General features: G+C 40.5%; 2 protein-coding genes across 2 annotated transcripts in view; both read left to right on the forward strand.

The window, feature by feature from the left end:
- The first annotated feature begins 156 nt into the window (after positions 1-156).
- Positions 157-2177, forward strand: txndc17 (thioredoxin domain containing 17). The gene is made up of 4 exons (XM_051397841.1): positions 157-440; positions 655-736; positions 1381-1456; positions 1667-2177. Exons 1-4 carry the CDS (start codon positions 296-298, stop codon positions 1733-1735), a joined length of 372 nt encoding a protein of 123 aa, XP_051253801.1. The 5' UTR covers positions 157-295; the 3' UTR covers positions 1736-2177.
- Positions 2178-3559: 1382 nt separating this feature from the next.
- Positions 3560-22754, forward strand: part of nxn (nucleoredoxin) — a 57958-nt gene continuing 38763 nt past the window's right edge. The window contains exon 1 of the mRNA XM_051398172.1: positions 3560-4077. Coding sequence (XP_051254132.1) covers positions 3769-4077 — 309 coding nt within the window. The 5' untranslated portion in view covers positions 3560-3768. The remainder of the gene's footprint in view (positions 4078-22754) is intronic.

Below are 22754 nucleotides of genomic sequence, written 5' to 3' on the forward strand. Positions count from 1 at the left end.
AAAAAATAACCGCCCCCTTGTTTAATATTTTCTCACTGTGTGAAAAGCTGTGTCATAATATGAACTAAATATTTTACTTTAGAATTTAAACTAATTAATAAACATATTCGGGTACACGGTCACTTTAAGAAACCTTTGAACAGACCGGAAGTGGTACTGTCAGATTTAGAGTATTTCTACCAGGTCCGGCGTTGTTCAGAGCTGCAGTATTTCTGCAAACACTTGTTAGTGCCTCACAGTTGAGTTAGTTTAATAGTTTACGTTAGTGCATTGTGACATTAACGCGGCCTTAACGATGGTGCATTACGAAGAAGTAAACGTGCGTGGCTATGATGAATTCTGTCAGGCTGTGTCTGAAAGAAAAGGGAAGGATATTTTTGCTTATTTCTCTGGTGATAAAGACGCCCAAGGAAAGAGCTGGTGTCCAGACTGTGTGAAAGGTAACTTCATATATATTCTCTCCCTGGAGTTACCATGTTATAATGTAGTCACTAGATGCGTGTGCTTCAAATTCAGTTCAAATATTTGGTCATGTAGGCTTTTAAAGCAAACTTTGCATTGTTCTGCCAGTGAGATGGTGGTATACTGTTTTGCTGTGATTTAGTGCACTGTCATTCAGTCATTTTTTAAACAGATCCTCTTTTTCCCTTTCAGCTGAGCCAGTGGTTAGAGGGGAAATGGCTCATCTTCCCGATGGCTCTGTCTTCATCTACTGTCAAGTTGGAGAAAGGGCCTAGTCAGTATTTTACTCTGCTTTAATTATTTATGGAAAAACTGTTCCTTGGGTCAAAGTTAACCTGCAGTTTGACAAAAACTCAAACTGATTTGATCTAACTTCATTCAAAAAAATTAAAATAATCTATATTTGTGAAGCTAATAACTTGATAAATTACAAAAACATATTATGTATACCTTTTCTGTTGTTCAGCTAAAAGATTTATCAACTAATAGTCTCAGAATTATGTTATAAAGGCGAATCTCATTTACATTTAATCAACTGACAAACTATAGAGCCAGTTACAGTGAGTACAGTCATAAAAGATCATTTCTAGCCAGCCACTAAGTACTGTGCCACCAGGATAATTATGGTAAATGTACATAATATTATATCTGCAACCTAAAAGGAAACATACATACATGATAAGTCGACTCTCTGTACGAGACAAAAATGGACGTTTGTACATTTTAAATGGTGTAACTGTATAATATACATTGCAGCACCAAGTACTCCTCATGCAGAGACTTACTTCACTCATCTATAAATCATTTAGTCCAATAAAAATGTCAATGATTTTCTGTATCAGCTCTCTTTTTCTGCTCTCCCAGTCTGCTCCTATAAATGTCTGCTGCTCTTTCAATAATGTATTTTTCATGCTTCAGCTGGAAGGATCAAACTAATGCCTTCAAGAAGACACTGAAGTTGAGTGGAGTTCCCACTCTGCTGCGATATGGCACAGTAAGAATAACTTCTTTATGTTGACATGGATTAGTCTACAGTAAGATCTGTGTTACTATTCATATTATAAAGAAAAATACATAGAAATTAGATAATAAGAGGGCTAATTTAAGATAATATTCAGTTGCTTATATATAGGTTAATATTTAGAGTTAGAGTTGTCTAGGGAGTAAATGTACCTGTAATACAACCACTGTAAACCTGTTTCAGCCTCAGAAGTTGGTGGAGGAGGAATGCTTCAAAGCCGAACTGGTGAGGATGATGTTCACCGAGGACTGAAGGAGCCTGCGCTGTTTAACATCCGTGGAGATTTCTTCACTCTTAAACAGTCAATTTTACCACCATTCATTTTCAGCACTGTTGATAATCGTGCTCAAGGCACATCTCCTTCTGTCATTTGATGCAAATCAGCAACTGTGTAAGTGTACGACCGAATAATGAGCATCCTTTGTAATATTCAGCTATTCAATGAAATCCATACTGGAAAATCTCTAAAGAAAAACACATGGATGTAATTCATGATAATATTTCTTGTTCTGCTTTATGTGCAATCACCCACTTCTTTTTTTTTTGTAAGTTTGATACATTTCTTCAAATGTAACATTGTAACACACTAGTTGATTATAAAAAAATATCTTGAGATTTTTTTTATTATTGTGACCATTTTGTGTGTGATGTTGCCTTGCAGTTGGACTCAAATAAAGTGACACCTGATGTTGAATATTTGTGGCAGAATAAACCTTTTTTAAGTGTTGTATGATGACCCAGATGAAAGCCACAAGCTAACAACAAAGTTCATAGACAGATAGATTTCTGCTTTGCACAGGAACAGTAAGTAATTATATATCAACACTAGAAAAGATAAATATATATCAAATGAAATTAAACACTTCAAAATCACAAAATGAATTAAAATAGCTCAATACAGAGTATCAGAGAACCCTTGGCACACTCAATAAGTATAATAAGATAAAATCTATACAGTATCAATAGAATACACAATATAAAGGATATACTAGGATACACTAAAGATATAATAAGATAGAATATATAAACAGGATACAATGATTTGACATTGATCAAGTGTGCAAAGAAAGTTATAGTTTTAAAAGACGAAGTATAAAAATGTGCAAAGTTACTGAAGGAGCAGAACAGAGGAGTTGGTAACATTAGTAACAAGTCTAACTATAAAGCAGTGTTGTGGTTTAATTTTAACCTCAATCGATGTCTATCTGACTTAGACTTTTAGCTATCTGACTATAGAGAGAGACCACAAACTCCCACCTGAAGGTACCCAGAATGGTGACACAGACTCACAGAAAGCAAAGAGAATTGACAGTTTCACTCCACGTGCAGGATTTATTTGCATCACACTGGATACAAGCAAACCGAGTTGTCCCAGGATACAACTGACCTGAACAAAGAAAATCACTCTACTATATGAGTTCTCTTCTAGACAGAGCGGAGGTGTTGTTATTGTTTTTGGTAGGAAAGGAAGGCTGTATTGGTCTTTTTGAAGGAGAACCATGGCTTTTTCTTTCTGTTTCTTTTGTGTTTGTGTTGTTTTACATCATTTAGGACTATGTTCCCTCCTCTATGCACCTTGAAAGAAGGTGAAGTTGTGCCATAAATCCCTTCAGTTACTTCAAAAATTGCTGCAGACCAGGTAGTTTCTGCTTGTGAAAACTAGGTGGCAGCACACCCATAGGAATAGAGTGTGGCCTTATCTTTTTGAAATTTGCAGAATCTGATGAAGCTTATTAAATGAAATCCCAAGCAAGCATTAAGCAGAATAAAACAGGTTTTTTTTTTTAAGTCAGACCTAGAATCCTGCTGCTTTTAACCTTCAAAAGTAGCTCCAGGATATAAAACAATGTTAAACTCAGATGTATGTATGCTGAACAAAAAAAACAACAACAAAAAAACACAGAATACAGTGATAAGATATCGTCTTTGTAATTAGAATAACCAGATGTCATGATGAAAGTGTGTGTTTAGAGGAGTGGAGGGGAGAGAAAGAGAGAGAGAGAGACAGAGAGAGAGAGAGAGAGAGAGAGAGAGAGAGAGAGAGCGCAACCGCTGTTGCAGTCAGGGTGATTTAACCGGAGCGCATTCCTGCACAGCGCTCACACGCCGGAGGACGAGCCGCGGTGAAACACACACCGCAACGCCTCACAGGGGCTGGGAGCTCACCTTAAAAACCTCAAATTGGAGGTGGAGGAAGTGCCGGGTGTCGCCTGAAAACGTAGCGGTTGCATGCACAGCAGCCTCGGCCGAGGGTAACGTTGTGTGTTCGAGGACTGTGCGCTGCGATGTCGGAGTTTCTGGTGAGTCTACTCGGGGAGCGGCTCGTCAACAGCGAGAAAGCCGAGGTGGACGTGCAGTCGCTGGGCGCCAAGCTGTCCCTGGTCGGGCTCTTCTTCGGATGCAGCCTGAACGCGCCGTGCAAGCAGTTCAACGGCAGCCTGTGCGAGTTTTACAGCAGGTTCAAAAAGACGTCTGAACACAAGGACAAATTGGAAATCGTCTTCATCTCGTCTGATCAGGACCAGAAACACTGGCAAGACTTTTTGCAGGAGATGCCATGGCCTGCGTTACCTTTCAAAGACAGACACAAAAAGGTAAGATGGGTTGTGGTGATGAAGAGGAGCACTGCCAAAATCAGTGCTTATTCTCTCAGGAGGTTTCTTTCTTTCTTTTTTTTTTTTTTACTGGGTTTAGTGGGCTGGAAAACCACCGGGAAAACCCCCTGTAGGCCATGTCTGCCTCTCCTGTCAGTGCACAGGTGTATGCTTTTAATTTGGGTCATAAAATTGGTTTCCCTCACACCTCTATTATCATTTTCAGTCAGATTCCCTCTATCTGACATTAACCAGCTGGACCTCTGTAATCTTTAAATGATCTGTCTTTAAACCAAGTAAATCCAATTATTGATAATACAATATTATACACAAAATCAGATTTAACAAAGCTAGTGGTTTAAAAAAAGAAAAAAGGCAGCCACTGATTCCACATTGAAAATGAAAATGATCCTTGAAATGTCAGCAGTGTTTGCACAGAAGAATTATTTCACGAGAAGTTATTTTTTTTAATCAGCTTTCACTCTTTTAATAATAAAACTTGCAGCCAGTAAAGGAACCATTTATCCTGTTGACTTAATTTTATCAAGATAATCTAAATATGGCAGGCCAGACATTCCTAACTTATTAACAGGAGAGGAAACAGAAAGAAAGACTTGCTATCCTTTTAGTCTATACAGCTCTGCTCAAGCAATAGTTACTGCCATGTTATATTTTAGCTGAACAATGCTGCATCTATTATATTATCCTTGTTACTGCATTTGTATCCTGCCCAGGGAAGGCCTTTTTATTTTGCCATCATCTCATCTATATCCTAATGGTGTCAACCATAAAGTGGACTATTTTTAGTTCCCTACTTTTATTTATCTCAATTATTAAGCACTTTTTATACGTGTGTATTTTTTTTTTTAACTTGCAATTATTTTTCTGTGATTATACATTTAGTGTAAATATTCACATTTCAGTGGAAATAGACAGAAAATAGACATTTCTGTTTTAGGCTGTTACTAAATTATTACAAAAAAATTCTAATAATTTGATGAGGGAGTTCTTGAAGAAGTTTTAATAATTTAAGACAAATGTTGGTTGTTGAAACTGCCACATAAAGACAGAGATCACTTACGAACATCTTGTGGATAAATTACTATTCTTTCTACAAAGTAAAAATAATACATATGGCAGAGGTTTCCTTCACCAGTTAGTAAGTGATATTAGCAGCTGCATAAACATGAAGCAAAGTTTTTCAAATGATAGAAAGGAGGACATGTTACATACATTGTACATTGTGTGTGTGTGTGTGTGTGTGTGTGTGTGTGTGTGTGTGTGTGTGTGGGCTGCAGGATGTCAGTGGGTCTCTCTTTCCCTAAATCTAAATGTTACTGCAGATGAGGCATAAACAAAGACACTGTGATCAGCTTTATTCACATACTCAGTCATGCAAGTCACTGTTAGCTGAATTTGTCTGCAAAGTAAAACACTGCTGTGAATTTTAAATTGTCCAAATAATGGTAAAGAGGAAGATTAGGCCTGATTGTACTGTTAAGAGGAAATATTTCTATGTCTACGGCAAATAAAGATCTTTTTAATCATAGTTATGTCCTGTCAATATGTGCATAAAACCATAGTCTCTTAAAATGTTCAGTAGCCTACATCTTGTCTTTAACACAGCTGTATTTTGTAAATCTTTTCCATTTAGTCAATTCACCCCTAACTGGTCTTTGTGTAGGTGAGGCATGACTTGGACTGCATCATTGTCTGGTAAATTCTCTCAGATTGCCAATGATCATTTCTGTTACACCTCCATAATGAAGTCCAGGCGTGAATGAGGCTGGGCGATGACGGGGGGGGGAGTGGGGTGGTTGTCTTGTCTTGTGTTGTCTGGGGCGGAGCACATCCATCGCCACAGTGCAGCGTTATTGTGTCCTAACTGCTTGAGGAAAATGTCTGTGGCATCAACATAACCATTGTTCATGCTCTTGTTGGAGGTCTGTTGGCTGCGTCGGTCTTGTGAGAATAGAGCAATACAGTTGTGTGTCTGTGTTTTGAACAGGCCTGCGGTTTTTATCCAGTTTGGGCTTCGTCCAACCTTCGGCCTGCTCTCTCTCTCCTCATTGTAACACAGCAGGGGGAAAAAAATCATGTTTTAGTCAGAAGCTTTAGTGCACTAACAGTATTTTATAAATGTGACATCTCCAGAGGCGTGCAGAGCGCGTCGTTACCCCTCATCATCGACTAGTTAATTCATGATTTATGCATGCTGGCATTTCAATTTTTGTTATAATGGTAAAGCTATGTATGCTGGAATCTGTGCATTCATTGACACTGCAGCCTTTCTCCTGTCAAAATGGTTGGTGTGTATCTCTGGTGGATCTGATGTAACATTTTTATCTGTAATTCAGGTAGTTAATTTCCTTTTTTTTCCTCTGGATATTGCTGGTTGGATTGGTTTTGAGCTGCAACGATAAGTAGATAATTGATTATATTTTAGTAATTCAAGCAAAAATGCCAAATATTTGCTTGTTATATACTTTTAGTTGTCATATATAAAAGTGGGGTTTGGACCTTTTTGACTCAATAAAACAAGCTATTATATATCAAATTGGGCTGTGGATATTGTTCACTATTTTCTGACAAAACAAATAATCAAAAAATAATTGGCAGATTAATTGATAATAAAAAATAATTGTTAGTTGCAGCCCTAATTAGTTGCCTGTTGTGTGGGGATTAATGTGTCTGGCACAAATGCACAAATTTAAATTTTTTGGTTATAATTAGATGTGTCTAATTCAAGCACGAGATTCCCTGTTTTGCAAGTCAAGAAGTGTGAAGTCGTCTGCTGATAAAATTGGACAACATACAGTCTCTGAGTAGCAGAGGAAGAAGCCCTGGCGTGTCTGAATGTGGATGTTGCAGTACTTTACGAGGATCTGCTGTATGTAGGTGTGCGACGGACTGACCCAACTGGAGAGAGATGTTGACCCAGTGTTCATGTTCTGGTTCTGCAGGGACTAAGTGGCCCTCTCACCTCTCCTCTCGGGCTCCCTTTTGACTTGTGACTGCAAGCTGAGCTCATCTCCTTCAATCGTGTCTTTCAGAGCCTCACCGCCCACCTAAGAATCTCCAACTGCACCTCCCCCACCTCCTCCTCCTTCTCCTCCCTCTGCTGCTACTCCCTCCTCTGCCCTGTACTGACTTGGCTATCTATCTCTCACTGCAGGCTGTCCTCTTTTTCTTTTTACTCAGGGGTTATCCAGGCCTTCCCGTTGCAGGAAATGTTTTTTATTTAATCAAGCGGGGATAACATTCTTGATTAAACACAGAGAATAAAGGAAAGTCTGGTGTTATTAACTTAAAGTTTAGGCCAAACTTTATTTAGTCTGTCCTTTTTTGTGAAAAGGTGAAAACTGTCATGTAGTTCTGTTTCACTGTAAAGTGTAATTATGTCCTGGTGCCACTGGATTTAATTCAGTTATTTCCTCATGTGCATGTCTGACTGACATTTTTTGTTTTTATGTTCCACTTGGGTCAATTATAGACTGCTTAGTGGGGTGGAAAATGTCAGTAGTCTTTCTTATTTGACATTTTTCATTCTCAAGGTGGTGTCGCTCTTAAAGCCAGAGAGACCAAGAGGTCAGAACATTGTTTCTGAACAGCATAGAGGATATCCACTGGTGTTTGTCTTGGGGCACGCTCGAATAGCACGTTCTCAGAGAGTGGACGTCTGCTTGTTGTGCAGGGACGGCCAGCTGTCTGCCTGTCTTGGCTCGCTGGCACTGCCTTACATGGAGTTGTGCAGCAGGAGTGAGGGAGTTCCGTGTAAATCAATTAAAGCCTTGGCCAACGCGATGTGAAAAACCCAACTTGACCAAAGGGGGCGAACAAGCAGAGATGCTGCCAGAGCTGGGGGGAGGATCACATCGCAGTGAGAGAAAGGCCTCTTGTTGAAGTCCTCCTGGTCGGCGGTTCTGCTCTGTAGCCAGCCCCCAGAGGCAAGGACGCCCGCTCACTCGGCTAGCGGCCAGGGACTAAGGGTGCGAGGGGCTTCAGAGAGGGCCTAAGGACGCCTTTCATCAATATGTCACTGATCTGCTGAAAACTGCAGTGCAGCCCAGCCCATCATAGCTCTTTGCCCCGTGACAGTAGTTGAAAAGGGCCTGAGCTGTTTTATGTGCAGGTGGTAATTCTCTCGTCTTGATCTGTCAGTGTTGCATTTGTTTTTCCGCAGGTCTGTATCGTTAGATGTTTTCTCCTTTGTTGTGTTCACTCACTAAGTGTGGGCTAATAATGTCAACAGAATGTGACATTTTTGAGGCTTGTGTGATGTGGAACATCTGTAATTGAGAGCTTTAGAGTTAATTGTAGGATTGAGAGAGGATGTATTCGTAACCAGTTTCTGCTCAGCCTGCCTGCACTCCAGCTCATGGGAGCAAACTACATGTACGGTATCCTGCTGGATATCGAAATGCGTGAGATCCAAAGACTGTGACTTCCCCTCAGGAAGGTTAATTAAGGATGATGTATACAGAGTGAAAACTATATCACTCAATACAGAACAAGGTCTACAAGAGTGTTCTTACATGGCCTTCTCCACCAAATGAAGCTGTGAACTGAAACCGTGGCACTCTCCCTCAGTCTGATCAAAGCACAGAGGGTTTAGTAGCCTATTATGAATTTGGCTCAGGGACTAAATGGAAAATAAGCTAATCTTTACTTCAAGGCATTTGACCCTGGGAGATTAAAAGACTAGTGAAACCCTGAAAAGACCTAAAGTTTCATGTTGTTTGAAAACTTGTGTAATTTACAATTTTGAGTCATATAAAGTAAGAGAGAAAAAAACACTATGAACCCCCAGAAACATGTAATAAGTACTTAATTCTGTTTACATGGATATATTTGGAATATTTTCTTTCTGTACACTTGAATGACTTGACAACAGATTATGGATTCAACTTTCTGATGGCTGGCTTAATGTAATAAGGACCTTCTTATTCCCACAGTGTGGTTCAGGTGTAACATACTCAGGGGCCTGCCTTTAGATTTAGGCAAAGGAAGCTGTGTGTTGGCATAATACCTGTAAGTATATAGTAATTTTGTTTAAATTACATATTATGTATTACACAGTCAAAAGTGCAGGAAGTGCTCCAGACATTCATCAGGCATTTATTTGATTAGGATCTGCGTTTTGCACTTCAGGTATGATTGTGTGGATTCATCCTTAAAATTGCTGACTGGATGTTTGCAATGCCTGTTTTGTGTCCGCTCAACACTGGTTGTAAATATGGATCACTTCAGCTGCAGTATATCATTTACTTCCTTTTTAATGAACTGACCAGACGAGAGGTGTTGTATAAACATACAGTATGTAGTGTTATAATTTAAATGCACCATGGCTTTTTCTAATTGCTACTATTTATACATCCCAGTTCACACCACTGGGTTTTATGTTACACTTACTTTTAAGTTTTGGTAAGCTGACCTTGTAGAGACTGTTACCTTGACTCTGGCTCAAAGTGTGCATGCCTGGCTGCAGTGCTGTAGTTTAATGTGACTCCATTGTCCCGCAGCTGTGAGGCCTTGTTGCTGTGCGCCATGTTTGACAAGAGCTTATGTAAAGAATGTGGGCAGACACCTGCTCCGCTGAAGCCGTTCAGGGCCAGAGGGCATGGAAACTGTGTGTGTGTGTTTGTGAAGGCTCAGGATACTTGGCAGTGCCAACTGTTACATCTCACACCACCAAGCTTGTGTTACTATCTCCTTTCACTGCCCATTGTGTCCTCTTTACTGGGAGATCTGTAATATTATGAGAGGCGACAATGGAGATCTCATCAGAGGTGAAGTTCAGAGGCTTAAGTTACCCAAGTGAGAGTTTAGCGAACAGTCGCACTGTGTGTTTCGTAAAAACCCGTTGCCTCTTGCAACTCAATCTGTTTTTACTTCCGTTATCTACTAAAAGACAACACACAATAGCTGTAGGGCTGCGAACTCTGTCTGCGGTTCATGAACCACTGAAACGATACTCTGGGATTGACTTTTCCTCTTTGTCCCCGTGTTCTCCAGCTGGACTGCTCCTGGCCTCTGTGTGGTTTTCAGTCAGGACTTTCCAAAGCAGAGTGACGTTGAAGATAATAGACATGGCTAATGTGTTCACCGCAGTGTCTGCTCTCGATGAGAACAACAGATGATTCATCCGTTTGAGTACGTTATACCAAAACCAGCCCAATTGTCACATACTTACCAGTCAAATCATTCAAACCAGTGTAGCATAAAGTTCAGCATGCAATCACTTGATAGTAATTTTTGGATTCTACTGATGACAGGAAAGCAGCTTAGTCCAAGCTTCTTTCCATGGAAATAAGCAGATGGCTGTTATTTCAATTCATAAATCCACCATCATCTGTTATGTATTTTTTTATTTTTTTTAATGCTACTGCTGTCGTCGGGAGGTTTGTTCGTCCTCTTTCTGAGCTGGGAACACTTCATGGACCGGTTGTTGTGCCTGGACCCTCCCCCACTCAATCCTCCGGTCTCTAATTGCCCCACACCGCAGCTCAGCAGCCCTTTCCAACATAATAACAGCATAGCCGCCCCAGGGGCATCCTGCCATCCAGAGCTGTCTTTCGTCTTCCTTTTGTTATCTCTCCTAGATTGAATGTTGGCTCTTTGTGATTGCCCAGTTTCCCCTCTCGTCATCACCACTGATCATATTTCTTAAGCTAAATGAAAAAGACACAATGATGGGTACGTGCTTTGGAGTCTACAATCAATCCGCAAATTCTCATCTTAGTCTCTGACACCCGATGAAACATATCTCCTTCAGGATATCTGCTCTATCAGTGAGTGGCAGTGTTGATTTGATGTAAATTTATTCATAGTATGAACATTTCTGGCATGACAAGTTTCCCCTTGGACGATAACCCTTTCCCATCCATGTGACCACCACCCCGGCTCCCAGGATGGAAGCTCTGTTGTGTATATGCAAGCTGTAAACCCCCCCCTCACTGTGGTGTTTTCATCCAAGTGTAAGTGCTCCTGCAGCTCCTGCTCCTGTCTGAAAAGAAGCTCGCCGTTACAAAGAGACCCACTGTCTCAGCGTGTAGCATGGCATACTGGCACCAGCCCCGCTGTCTTGCCTACAGTTTAGCTGTTGCATGTGGCGAAGCGATTCTCATCCAGCAACTGACAAGCATGCACTCTGAGAAATCTACTACCTTTTTGCTTACTTTGTGAGAGTGCTGTTTTCTGTAATGTTGCATAAATAATCATGTTCTGTCACAGATCTCAACATCTTCCGCTGTTGTACTGTGTTTGTTTACACTAGAATTGTGTACAATGGTGAAGTAATTTAAAAAAATAAATAATAATTGGGATTAAATCAAAAACATATCCGCATATTTGCGTTTTGGAGAACAATTAATATCCACTTTGGATTACAAATTGTGGTGCTGAAAGTAATAGATGAACATGAAATAGTTGGCGGATAAATAGCTGAATAGTTTGCAAAAGATAATGAATAAATGTTTGAAATAGCTAAAAGTAATGGATGAACACTTGAAATGGATAAACAATAGTTAACTAAAAGTAATGGCTGAGCAGTTGAGAAATAGTACAAAAATATTGGATAAAAGGTTGAAATGAGCTAAAATGAATAGATAAACAGTTGCTATAGTTAAACTTAATGACTGAGATAGTTGAAACGTCCACATTGACAATGTATCTGTATGGAAAATGATTGTAAGATTAGTTTATGTGTTTATAATATTACAATATCTAATGTATTATTGTAACATTGTTTTGTAGTAATACCTCACTCTGAAGTCAGTCGAAATGAACACATTGGGAACATGACAGGTGGTGATGATGAAGGGGTACGTTACAGGAATGTGGTGGGTGAGGGGGTGTATGTCAGGCTAAAAAGATTGTGTACTAACTGCTGTGCTGTGATCTGAGGGTAGGACCAGTAGTTGAGTTTTTATAAAGACGGAGAGGAAAAAGAAAAATGGTAGTCACTCCCTCGGGCTAAGAGAGTGCTGTATGTGGATGGAGAAAATGCTCCACTCTGCTCCTACGGGCTTTGTGGGCCTCTAAATGCTGCATGACAGAGGACAGAGCAGCAACCAGCCCACATCTTCTACGAATTAAAACCATATACTGTAAGGGCAATGCAGTGAATCTTATTTATTGCCTGTCACTGTAATTACATTGTGGGATTTTAATATTGTTGATTGATTTGTGAGACAATGTTGTGTGATTTTTTCCATACTTAACCATTTAACTTGATGTATGGTATAAGGATGAAGATCTTATGGCTTTTTATTTCAACTTCTTCTGGCCTTACAAGAAGCAAGACTGGAATAAGGAAGTTGGATGAACTCAACTGGTTCAACATTTTGAGAAATAAGCTTATTTTCTTTCTTGCCAAGAGTTAGATGAGAAGATTGACATACATAAAGCTATAACCAGCAGCTGGTTAGCTTAGCATAGCTTAGCACAAACTGTATATAGCTAGCCTGGCTCTGTAGAAAGGTAACAAAATCCAGTGTGTGTGGTTTTATGGGTGACAGAGCGAAGCTAAGCTAACTAGATGCTAACTCTGGCAACAAAACAAATCACATAAGCATATTTTTGCTATTCTTTTTATGAAATATTGACGTTATATAACCGGATCGTATTTCTATTATATCACGTCTCAACAGTGACATCCTATGACAGCCTGTCAGCATGTGCATGCACTCGCGCACCCGCCAACCCCTCACTCAGCAACGGACAGACTGAAGATGTTCACCGAGCACCAGAGGAAGCAGAACAATATTAAAATCCAGAAATAGCACTTTGTCAGTGTCTTTTTGACAGTTGAAAGAAGATTGCACTCCGGCGCCCCGTCTCCACTGGGAGATCAGGCCCAACTTACACAATCTTCCTTTTTAATTTTAACTTGGTCACATAAGCCCTTTTTTGTTTCAAGGAGGACATTTGCAAAACAAATAATAATAAAATAATGTGGGTGATGTTGCAACATGCTGACCTCACATAATTCAGATTAGTTGGTTCTAACCGTTGGTTGATCCTCACTTTGCTCTTAGGCAGATGCTGCGTTCACAGCGAGCTGTTAATCTCCTACAAGATAATGAGCCAGCTGAAGATGTATCATATGTCTAATAAGGTCAGATGCCACCACAGACAGCCTCCCCAGAAGAATCTTTTCCATAGTATTGAATCAGCATGGTAGCAAGTTAAGAGTTTAAGCAGTTGCTGACAGAATGAAGAATTATAAGTAAGCATCTTCAAATGTACTTTTTGTCAGAGCTCAGCAACTCAAGGAAACTCGAGAATTGTGTAGCTAATTTAAATGCTGTCCTTGCTAAGTTGGCACGTTTGCGTTGTGAAAAAGTGCAGAAAAATTTGAGCGGAGTCTGGCTGAAGCAGATCTCATGGCCTGTAGTTTGCTCATTATTTTTGTAATAACCAGAGAGTCTCTTGGAATCATTTCCAGGCGCGCCCAGCTCCTGCTCCTCCAGGAGATTGCACACAAACATTCTTGAATTTGTATAATTTAATGTGTTTCTATTTTGATTATTAATCTAAATATTGTAAATCATCTGCAGACAGGTTCACTGAGTTTACTACGCCTGTGTTATTTGACACCGTTGCAATGACACGCTCCCCACATAATTGCACATTATATCTACTTGGACAAATGGATATGCTGATATTCCCACTTGGTATCTGTCATGGCGTGTGTGTGCACGCCCAAGTCACGTGATTCTTTAGAATACATTTGTGAGCTATTACTCAAGGTCACTGGTGGACAAGTTAATGTGGAAAACAAATAATGGTGCTGCAGTGTTGTCTATAAATTGATTCTTACTGTTGTATTATTGGTAATATTACATTAACAGTATGAAGCAGGGGGGTTATTTTTCAGCTGGCTGCTTATTTACTGGTGTACAGTAAGGTCACCTGCTTATGCCGGTCACTGTATATAATTATTAGTGGTTTTAGTATCGGTCATTTTAAAGCTATAGAATTTATATGTGATTATAGCACTTGAAATTATTCTGAAGACATAAGTAGCTTTTTTTTTTTTGATAGAAATAATTAGGCCATCCTGGGATATAATTAGTGCAATGTTTCAGTCCATTCAGTGTCTATAACAGAATCCTTTTTGATACTCTGGGGTCGCTATATTTGGAATTTCCTAATTCTACAAATAGTGGCTTTGGCAGTTTTTTTCTATATAATTTGGAGCAGCACAACAAGCTGTAAACAAAATTACAGCTTATGTTATTACAATATGAATTTGATATGGCAACACTAACGGTCCAATATTCACTATTTTTGCTCTGTTTTGCTCTCTACCAACTCCTAGCTGGCTCTTTAGCTGCTGAGTGTTCCACTATGTTCACTAGCTTCAACAGCACTGATGAGAGTGGTGGGAATTAACCAAAACGGTGAAGTTGCATGCTATAAAAGACACTATGAATACTCTGTAGAGCTAAGGGGAACTGCAGAATTGGGTAATAACTATGAGTGGGTTTGCCTTTCTGAGTGCCACATTACATGTAGGCATTTGATCCATTCTTTGTATGGAAATATTAATTAGTGGTTTTAAATTCTAACTGGCTTCAGATGAAAATCACAAAAACATATTGATTGATAGGATGTATCTGTTTTCAGAAAAGCAAAACATTTGGTGGAACTTGAAGCTTGAGGCTGTGTTATAAAATCTACTCCAGACAAAGCCGGATATTTTTTAATAGTCGTACAGAATGTAGTGAATGTTGAAGTCCAGCTTGTTTGTTCACTTCAGCTGCAAGTAAAGTAAACAAGCACAGAACTTGACCTTGCTGCTGAGAAACACATGGAGACTGTATTATATACAAGCGCAATAGGCCAGATGATGCACTGATGGTAGCCCATATGGAGGTATTGGCAATGTTGTTGGCTGTAACAAGCGGGAAAAATTACAAAGAAGACTCGTGAATGCTGGGTAACACTAACCATGACAGGAAGCAAGGGTGTCGTGGGAGGAGCTCCAACGGAAGAACTAGCTTTGGATTCGCGCTCCAGGCCTGGAGTGTTTTCCGTCTTCCGAGGCTGTCCTTGCATTTCTGCAGCTGTCACATCCCATTTTGAAATCAACTATGCTGCGTCTCTGTTCAATAAAAACCCCACCGCAAGCATTCCACACATATTCCAGCTCATGTAGTTGCTCTGAGGAATGTGTTAGTCAGAAAAGCCTCAAACAAATCATCAGACACTTTTAGTGGTTGAGAGAGTGGACCCCCTGCTGAGGCTGTGCTGTGGCTTAGCTCTGCCTCTGTGTTGGGGGCTAATCGCTGTTTTGATTAGTCTTTTTTTGCCCAATCTGTTTGCACGGAGCACCGATCCCACGGCCATGCAGAATGAAAGGGTTTATCAGCTTAAGCCTGTTGTAAGGAGCACGAGAGGTCTCATCTTTTCTCTGAGGAACGAGAGCAGCCCTCGGACACAAGTGTCCAGGCAATTAGAGACGCCGGGGGCCTCAAAGAGAGATTACTGGCACACAGAGTCGTAGCCGCCTTCTTTCTTGTTCCACACATTGTTCACTCAGCGTTGAGACACATGATGATTGGTACGGTGGAAGAGGAGATAACCAAATGCAGTCACAGGACTCTTATTTGGGGAAGATTCAGATGCAATAGACCTCAAATTTATTACTCATTGAATTGTTTTCCTACACTAAAGGAAATGGTCAGTCTAACATCGTAATGTAGTAGCCGTAGCCACATTTTTTGGAGTTTCATTTTCTCACTTTTTTTGTGTTTTTGCCTCTGAGCACATTATGTCACACACATTTGCTGTAAAGTCTCTTCTAATGTGACTTTGTCAGTAAAACTTGGTGCAAGTTCCATCAAGTCCGGTTTCCATTTGTAAAGTAATTTGCATGATAGTCAGTGCTATGGAAGAGTGTAACCAGTCCCAGAGAGCCTCAGGGCACCAGGCCGTCCTAATTGCTATGCCCACCCAAATGAAAGTAATATGACTTCACTGTCTTGTATCAGTATCAATTTAAGGCTCTTTTAGGGACCTTTCTGGATTCAGTTATTTGCCCTCTTTACTGGGCTGCCACTGTGGCAGCTAAATTGAGTCTGACTGGGTCAGGGCCCATGGACTACAGTCAATCATGATCATATCTGCCGTGTTTTTTTTACAAGCAGAATGAATTTGGTTTGGCTGCAGATATTGAGGATTGGTGTTTTGGCCTCTGTTGTACATTTACTTGTAAGCCTTTAATATCCCTGTTAGTATTGGACCTTATCGGCAAAGCTGCACATCTGTGAAGTATTTGATCTGGATTTGTCAGAACAGACGCATGGTTATCTTAGTCATAAACAGTTTCTCGGGTTGATTTACTATAAATATGCTACATTGAGTGAAATAAAGCAACACAAACTCTTCCACTTCTAGGTCTAGCTTTAACAAGAAAACATACATTCACAAAATTTAAATGAGGTATAATTTGGCATTTAATGTCTGAATTGTATCCAACAATCTCCCTGAAGTGGAATAAAATTGTATTCAATTTGATTTGATGCTTTTATTTTTAAATCATAAAAAGTGATGTATGTGGGTGTAAAAGTTACAAAAAAATGAATTACTCACAATTTCACTTCCACTCTTATGGCTACTTTTTAAATAGAGCATGTCAAAAGATAGAAGAGATGTGATATTAGCACACAAGGCCTGCATTGTTCACTTAAAGGTTAAAGGTTAAAGCTTAAGAAACCCCTGTGGATAGCCATAAAATATAATGCTACATTGTTGCTCAAGCATCCGCGCACCCATTCAGTGTTTTTAGTCATCCTAGACGTGAACAGGACTTAAGGCTAATGTCTTTAATGGTTTCTTCCTCTGAAGGAAATGAACTTGCAGAAGCTTAAAGTGAGACCATTCCTGCTGATGTGACTTGTAGCCTGTGAGGTGTTAAATTGAGTCGGGAGACCGTGCGAGTGTAGGGAGTGGATAAACACAGACAAAATACTTAACCCTCCCTCTGCTCCCCAGCTCCCAGTATGTCACTCGCCACCTGCTCATTTGACAGCACTGATGTTTTTGGAAGCAGCAGGTGTACTCTTTAAGTCCAATGGTAGCAGGTTCCGCTCTGACAACCCGGGTCTGTGTTGTGGTCAGTAAGCCTGCTTTTTTTTCTCTAAAGGTTGAATATAGACTATACTGAGATCATTAAGTGCGTTTAGTGGAGCCGCATCAATGGCCAACCGTTTGTGTGCACACAATCCCCCAAAGAAACTTACAAAACCGAGGAAGTGAAGCAGAAAAAAACCCCAGATGAAGGTTTCATGCGAGGAATGTCAGTGTTTCTGCCAAATCCTATACCTATTCTCCGTCTCTCTTTTCATCTATCATATAATTATGGTGTGCAGCTAGAGCCAGAGGTATGTACTATAGTCCCCCCCCCCCCTTTCTTTTAGAAACAAAGAATTATTGCTGCCAATGGAAATATGACTGTAGGTTTTTCTGGTATGAATGAAAGCAGGCTCAAAGAGAGAGGTGAGTGCAAAGAGTCGCTGATTGTAGCTGAAAACCCCTACATGTGGAATCATTTCTCTCCTATCCGCAGAGTTCGCTGTGTGGCCGAACCCCTTGAGTAACAAAGGCATCTTCATCACTTCATCGCTTCCCCTCAAGGCTTTGTTGCTCCAGGTGTTCGCTGTCTGAGCGGGCCGTGATGAACTGCAGATGGAGGCCTTGTCTAAAGATATATTTAAAAAGGGAAGAAATCCACAAAAAATATTAGCTGAAAGTTTCTGCAAGGCTGTCAAAATTCTCACAGGTGCTTTATGAATCTTCACTTTTTTACTCAGTTGGACTTCTGTGATCTTGAGAGGCTGAGGGAGGGCGAGGAATGCTCTTAACTTTGTTGTAGTCAGAGAAAAGAATATGGGTAGGGACCTGCCAGCGAGGGTGGAGATATGTTCATAATGTATACTGTAATTACACTCTAATTACTGGAATCAGAGCATAATCACAAAATACCAAGGCAGCATTTGACATCACTCATGCTAACAGGCATGGTCTTTTTTTTTTTTCAGTCATTCCCACAAGGCAGACCTGAAGGATTTGAAGTACAGAACAATGTATAATGCTTTGGGAATAAAGGAGGGGTTGGAGGGAAATGTTAACTGGCTGTACATTCCTATGCTTTCTAGGTCTCCTTTAACATGGTCTTCCTTTATCCAGTCTCAGAAAGTGAAAGCAGAGCCAAGTTAAATATCTGGCGTGGCTTCAAAGCTCCGAATATTTCCGCGGAAAGCAGAACGGTTTATGTAAGTTCATGGACAGAGATAACAGATCGCATGTCGTTTGTGGCCAGTTAGTTGCCAGTTTTTGAGAAATGGGTACACCACATACTGTCCTGGAATATTAGGTAATAATACACTGGGGTTCCTCAAGTTGTGACCATTTTGAACTTGAGTCTTCTGGCGTCAGAGTAGTGCCTTGAATCTTTCTGAAATGGAGCTATGCTGCTGAAGGTGTACAGTAAATATTTAAAGTCCTTTTGTCTGAAATATTAAAAAACAAGTATCTCTGTAAAACCCACTAGTTCTTGTGTCCCACTGTTTGGTCTGATTTTCTTGCGGTTCAGTCGAGTAGCTTTTTAACTGTATCCTCTCTTGCTTTACAGCCTCCTGTCAAGGGTGGTCTTTTTCTGCTCTTCCTCTATCCGCTCAGCCTCCCTTCCGCTGTGAGACCCTTGAGTTATTTTGGCCTTGAAAGGCAAACCTGCCTGTCCTAGAATTACCTATTAATTAGGCTGCCTCCTTTTCCTTGATGATCCCTGTTTTACGATATCGCCCACAGGACATCAGAATAAGCCAGTGGAGTCAGAGGCAACCCTGCAACGTTTTTTTCCCCTTTTTTCCTTAGGTGAAAGACAGCGATGAAAAGAAGGAAGGAAATGCTGCATTTTCAATGATCTGCACCATCTTTGATCTTCAAATTGCAGCCATTATGTGTCATAATATTCCATGTAAAATTCCTCAGATTACCATGCTTTTGATGTTCATTCAGACTCTGCTTTGATATCACCATGAATGTAACTTCTGATTTTGTGCAGCATTTATGCCATACAATAACGCTTACTACTACTTCTCATTATACAAACATGCAGATAACACTTATTTATCTGAATGATGGAAATCTGTTCCAGTCACAGTGCGTTTATATAGATGCCAGAGGGAAATATGCTTGTGGTTTTGGGGTTTAGTGGCACAGTACACAGTACACAGTTTGTGTACTTGGCACTAAGATAACAGATTGAGAGACAAGAAACAAGAGTGAGGCTTCAACCGCGGTGCTGGGCCCGGTTTTGTGTTTGCCAGTGGTGAAGTGTGAGCAGCTGTAGGAGGATGCCAGCATGAGGACTGAAATAATTACTGCAGTATGCTAGCTTAGTCAACACCGTACAACTGCAGCTGTTTCCTTTGCTGTTGAAAGAGTTTCAAAGGATGTAATGTAGCTTCAAGAATTTTTTAAGCAAGTGGAGTCATAACTACCTAGCGGGGATTTGCTTGACTGTGCTGCCATTTTGGAAAGTAAACAGAATTTAATGGTCAGAGGCTGTGACTCGGAGTGGGAACTGACACTTAAGTGTGAACAGGACCACTCTGAAGATTTATTATCAACCTGAGGAGCTTGGACACACACGTGTGCGCTCACACCATTTTGCTATGTTGTTTTTTATAGACTCCACCCCCGCAGCAGTGTCCTCTTCCCACCGACACAAAAGGGAGCAGGACGAGCAAAATGGGTCAGGTTTCTTTCCATTTATGCGTTTTCTACCTCATATGATACTCAGAGGTCTTCAAGCGTTTGGGTGCTTTGTTTCTTTTTCAATGAGGTGCAGAGGTGAATACAGCTCCCTAAGTGGCTTTTAAGAGTATTTCTCCACCACATAAATATTCATGGATCAATAAGTAACAATCAGGTTAAATGTTGGGGGGAAAAACATCCTCAGTCCTCAGACAATATTGGTGTAAGAGTTCAAAAACTCAGATAATATGCTTCATCAGGCTGTTAGTATGGGTGTGGTTTCATCAGATTTGGCCTGGCCACATAAGCAAACAGCCCAACACTTGTTGGCACATTTTCATACAAATCAGTGCATGGAACCACAACGTCCACTTTTTCCACCTGAGCCTAGCCCGGCCCAAACCAGTGAGGAAAGCTCCAAAAAAATCAGCACAGACAGAAATCTCTCTCTGGAAATAATCAAAACCTTTATCAATTTGGCAGAGAAGTACGTATTCATGCAGGACCCCGTTGCTTATAGCAGGGAGCTGGTTGAGAAAATGTGTTTTCTGGGCCCTTTTTTAAATGTGTAACAACACAATTTGATTCTCTTTTGTCACAAATGGGTAGTGCTGTAATAGCAGCACACATTCATCGTTCGTGGCCCCAGCTCAAGGTCTTTTTGATAATTGCATTTACAGACATGGTGGGTTTTTTGCCTCTCAGCAACATCCTCCTGCCCAGCCATTTCCCCAGATGAGCAGCAGCACTCTGTCATCTTAGCCTGCCAAACTCAGCCGCTGAAAAATGGAAACACTCCAACAGGCAATCACTTTGGTCAAAATTATGCTAAACAGGCAGTATACTCGTATACTGCATTGCTCCCATGATATGTATATTTGTTTTATGCAAAACACATTTTGTGGATTGCCCATCTTCATAAATTGCCTTGTGCACGGATCATCATTAAGGTCATTACAGAGATCATGAGCGAAGAGTGTGCATTATCGAGCAGACCTGTATCTCAGTTTCCTGTTATTCATTGCCAAAGCCAGAGTTTTGAGTTCATTTCCAGAGTGTGTGCTACTCTTCCTGCACACTTTCTCAGGCTCTAACAATGGCCCCCTCGTTGCTGGCCCCTCGTAATCCTCTTTACCCCCACCCCTTCCTCCCTTCCTCCTCCTCCTCTTCCAACCTTTTCCTCTCTACAACTTCTCTGCAACAACCTCCCTCAATAGGCCAGGCACCCCACTGTGTTGTCAACATCAACCAGTTATGATTAGAGCTGCTTATATGAAAGTTAAATACCTTGATTCCTTCATATTTTATACAGTGTTGGGCTGGTTACTCAGAAAATGTAATATATTACTCATTACTCTATTCAAAAGTAATATCATTACTTAACTTATTACTCCATGCCAACAGTAGTTAGTTACACTACTAGTTATATTCTTTTTCTGCTACTCACACAAAATTGGTAATTGCTTCCCTTCTCACCAAAATTCAGAACTAAGATTAAAATCCAGTTTTGTTTGTTTAAATTAAAGTAATGGAATATTTCCAGCTGCTGATTTCCATCTTCCAAACTAGTTTCTTCCACAGTTACAAAAATTAATCCAAGGATGTGATTTTAGATCATAGGTAAAAGTAATATTGTAACTAATTCAGTACTTGGGGGTAACTGTTATATTATTACTGAAATGTATTAGTAATTAGTTATTGCACACATTGCAACACTGATTATATAGATATTCTAGTAAAACTTGTATATGCACACTAGTGGATGCTGAATTATAGATATAAGCTACATTTCCCACCTGCACACCAGAGTGTGTCTGTCATTTTTGCTCACATTATTATTTTATTTGTGCACCTTGATGGCAGCTGGCACATTCGACAGCTGATCAAGACCACAGCTACAGCTCAACTTTTGAACATTTTTTATAATGACTTATGACAGCAACATGGACATCACTGTAGGCTCCACTTCAGGATGCACTGTGCGTCATGCATTGTTTATCATCTGCTTTGATATCACTCTCTGTTCGACATTGGATCTTGACACAGAGAACACAGAGACCAAAAGGATGCTGAGAGGAAGAAAAAAAGAGTTGAAATGCTTTGTTGTTTCCTTCTTCAAGAAGTGTGTTTTCACATTCCTTCTGCCTTTTTAGAGCTTTTTTTAATCCTAAAAATCAATGCAGCTTTCTTTTTCAACATGTATTTCATCTGCATTTGCATGACTCAACAGAGATGGTTTCCATTTGTTGGCAGTACAGGCGCACTTAAGGTTAAACATCTCAATATACTTGAAGCTTGTTATCACACAGGGGGGTCTGTGAATCTTTTCTTTTCTCCTTCCAAATGAGCAGATCTCTCCTCCAGTTGTAACTCTCGCCTGTTTTATCATTGAAGAAATTCTTTCAGCTTGATTAAAAATGTAATTATTCACCCATTTATCCCTTTATGCATCAAACAGCCTTTTTTCTTCAATGGAATGGCAAGTGACGGGTGGTAATTGTAGATCAAGGCCGGCCACTGGGGAGCCTGGGGAGGGGCGGCTGGCGCTCGGTCTCTGGCTTTGGCGGCCGGCTGCCCCTGGACCACTGATGTGCTGCTCGTGGTGGGAACTAGAACGGTGCTGCTTGTGAAGTCAACCCCTGCTTGCAGCTTCTCTGGCGGTTTGCCCCATGCCAACCGTACAAGAGCTGCTCTTTTCATTTCAGCCCTCGCTGAGTGATTCCTGCCCTCTGCCCCGGGCCGCAACAAGCGTCGTTGTCACTCAAGTTGAGTGAGAGTGAGCGCTGGAGGAGGGCCTGAAAGGCGGTGACACTCCAGAAATCTACTTCAAACAAACAATTAGAGCATGCTGATACATGGGGCTAATAGTCTTTTATGAGTATACTTAGAGGCAGCCTTGCTGTTGAGAT

Source organism: Dicentrarchus labrax, unplaced genomic scaffold (assembly GCF_905237075.1).
Source record: "Dicentrarchus labrax unplaced genomic scaffold, dlabrax2021, whole genome shotgun sequence".
Lineage (NCBI taxonomy): Eukaryota > Metazoa > Chordata > Actinopteri > Moronidae > Dicentrarchus > Dicentrarchus labrax.

Coding starts and splice junctions, on each gene's coding strand:
- txndc17 (XM_051397841.1), top strand. CDS start 296: ATGGTGCATTACGAAGAAGTAAACGTGCGTGGCTATGATGAATTCTGT. Junction 441..654: donor GTGTCCAGACTGTGTGAAAG/GTAACTTCATAT, acceptor TTTCCCTTTCAG/CTGAGCCAGTGGTTAGAGGG. Junction 1,457..1,666: donor CTCTGCTGCGATATGGCACA/GTAAGAATAACT, acceptor AACCTGTTTCAG/CCTCAGAAGTTGGTGGAGGA.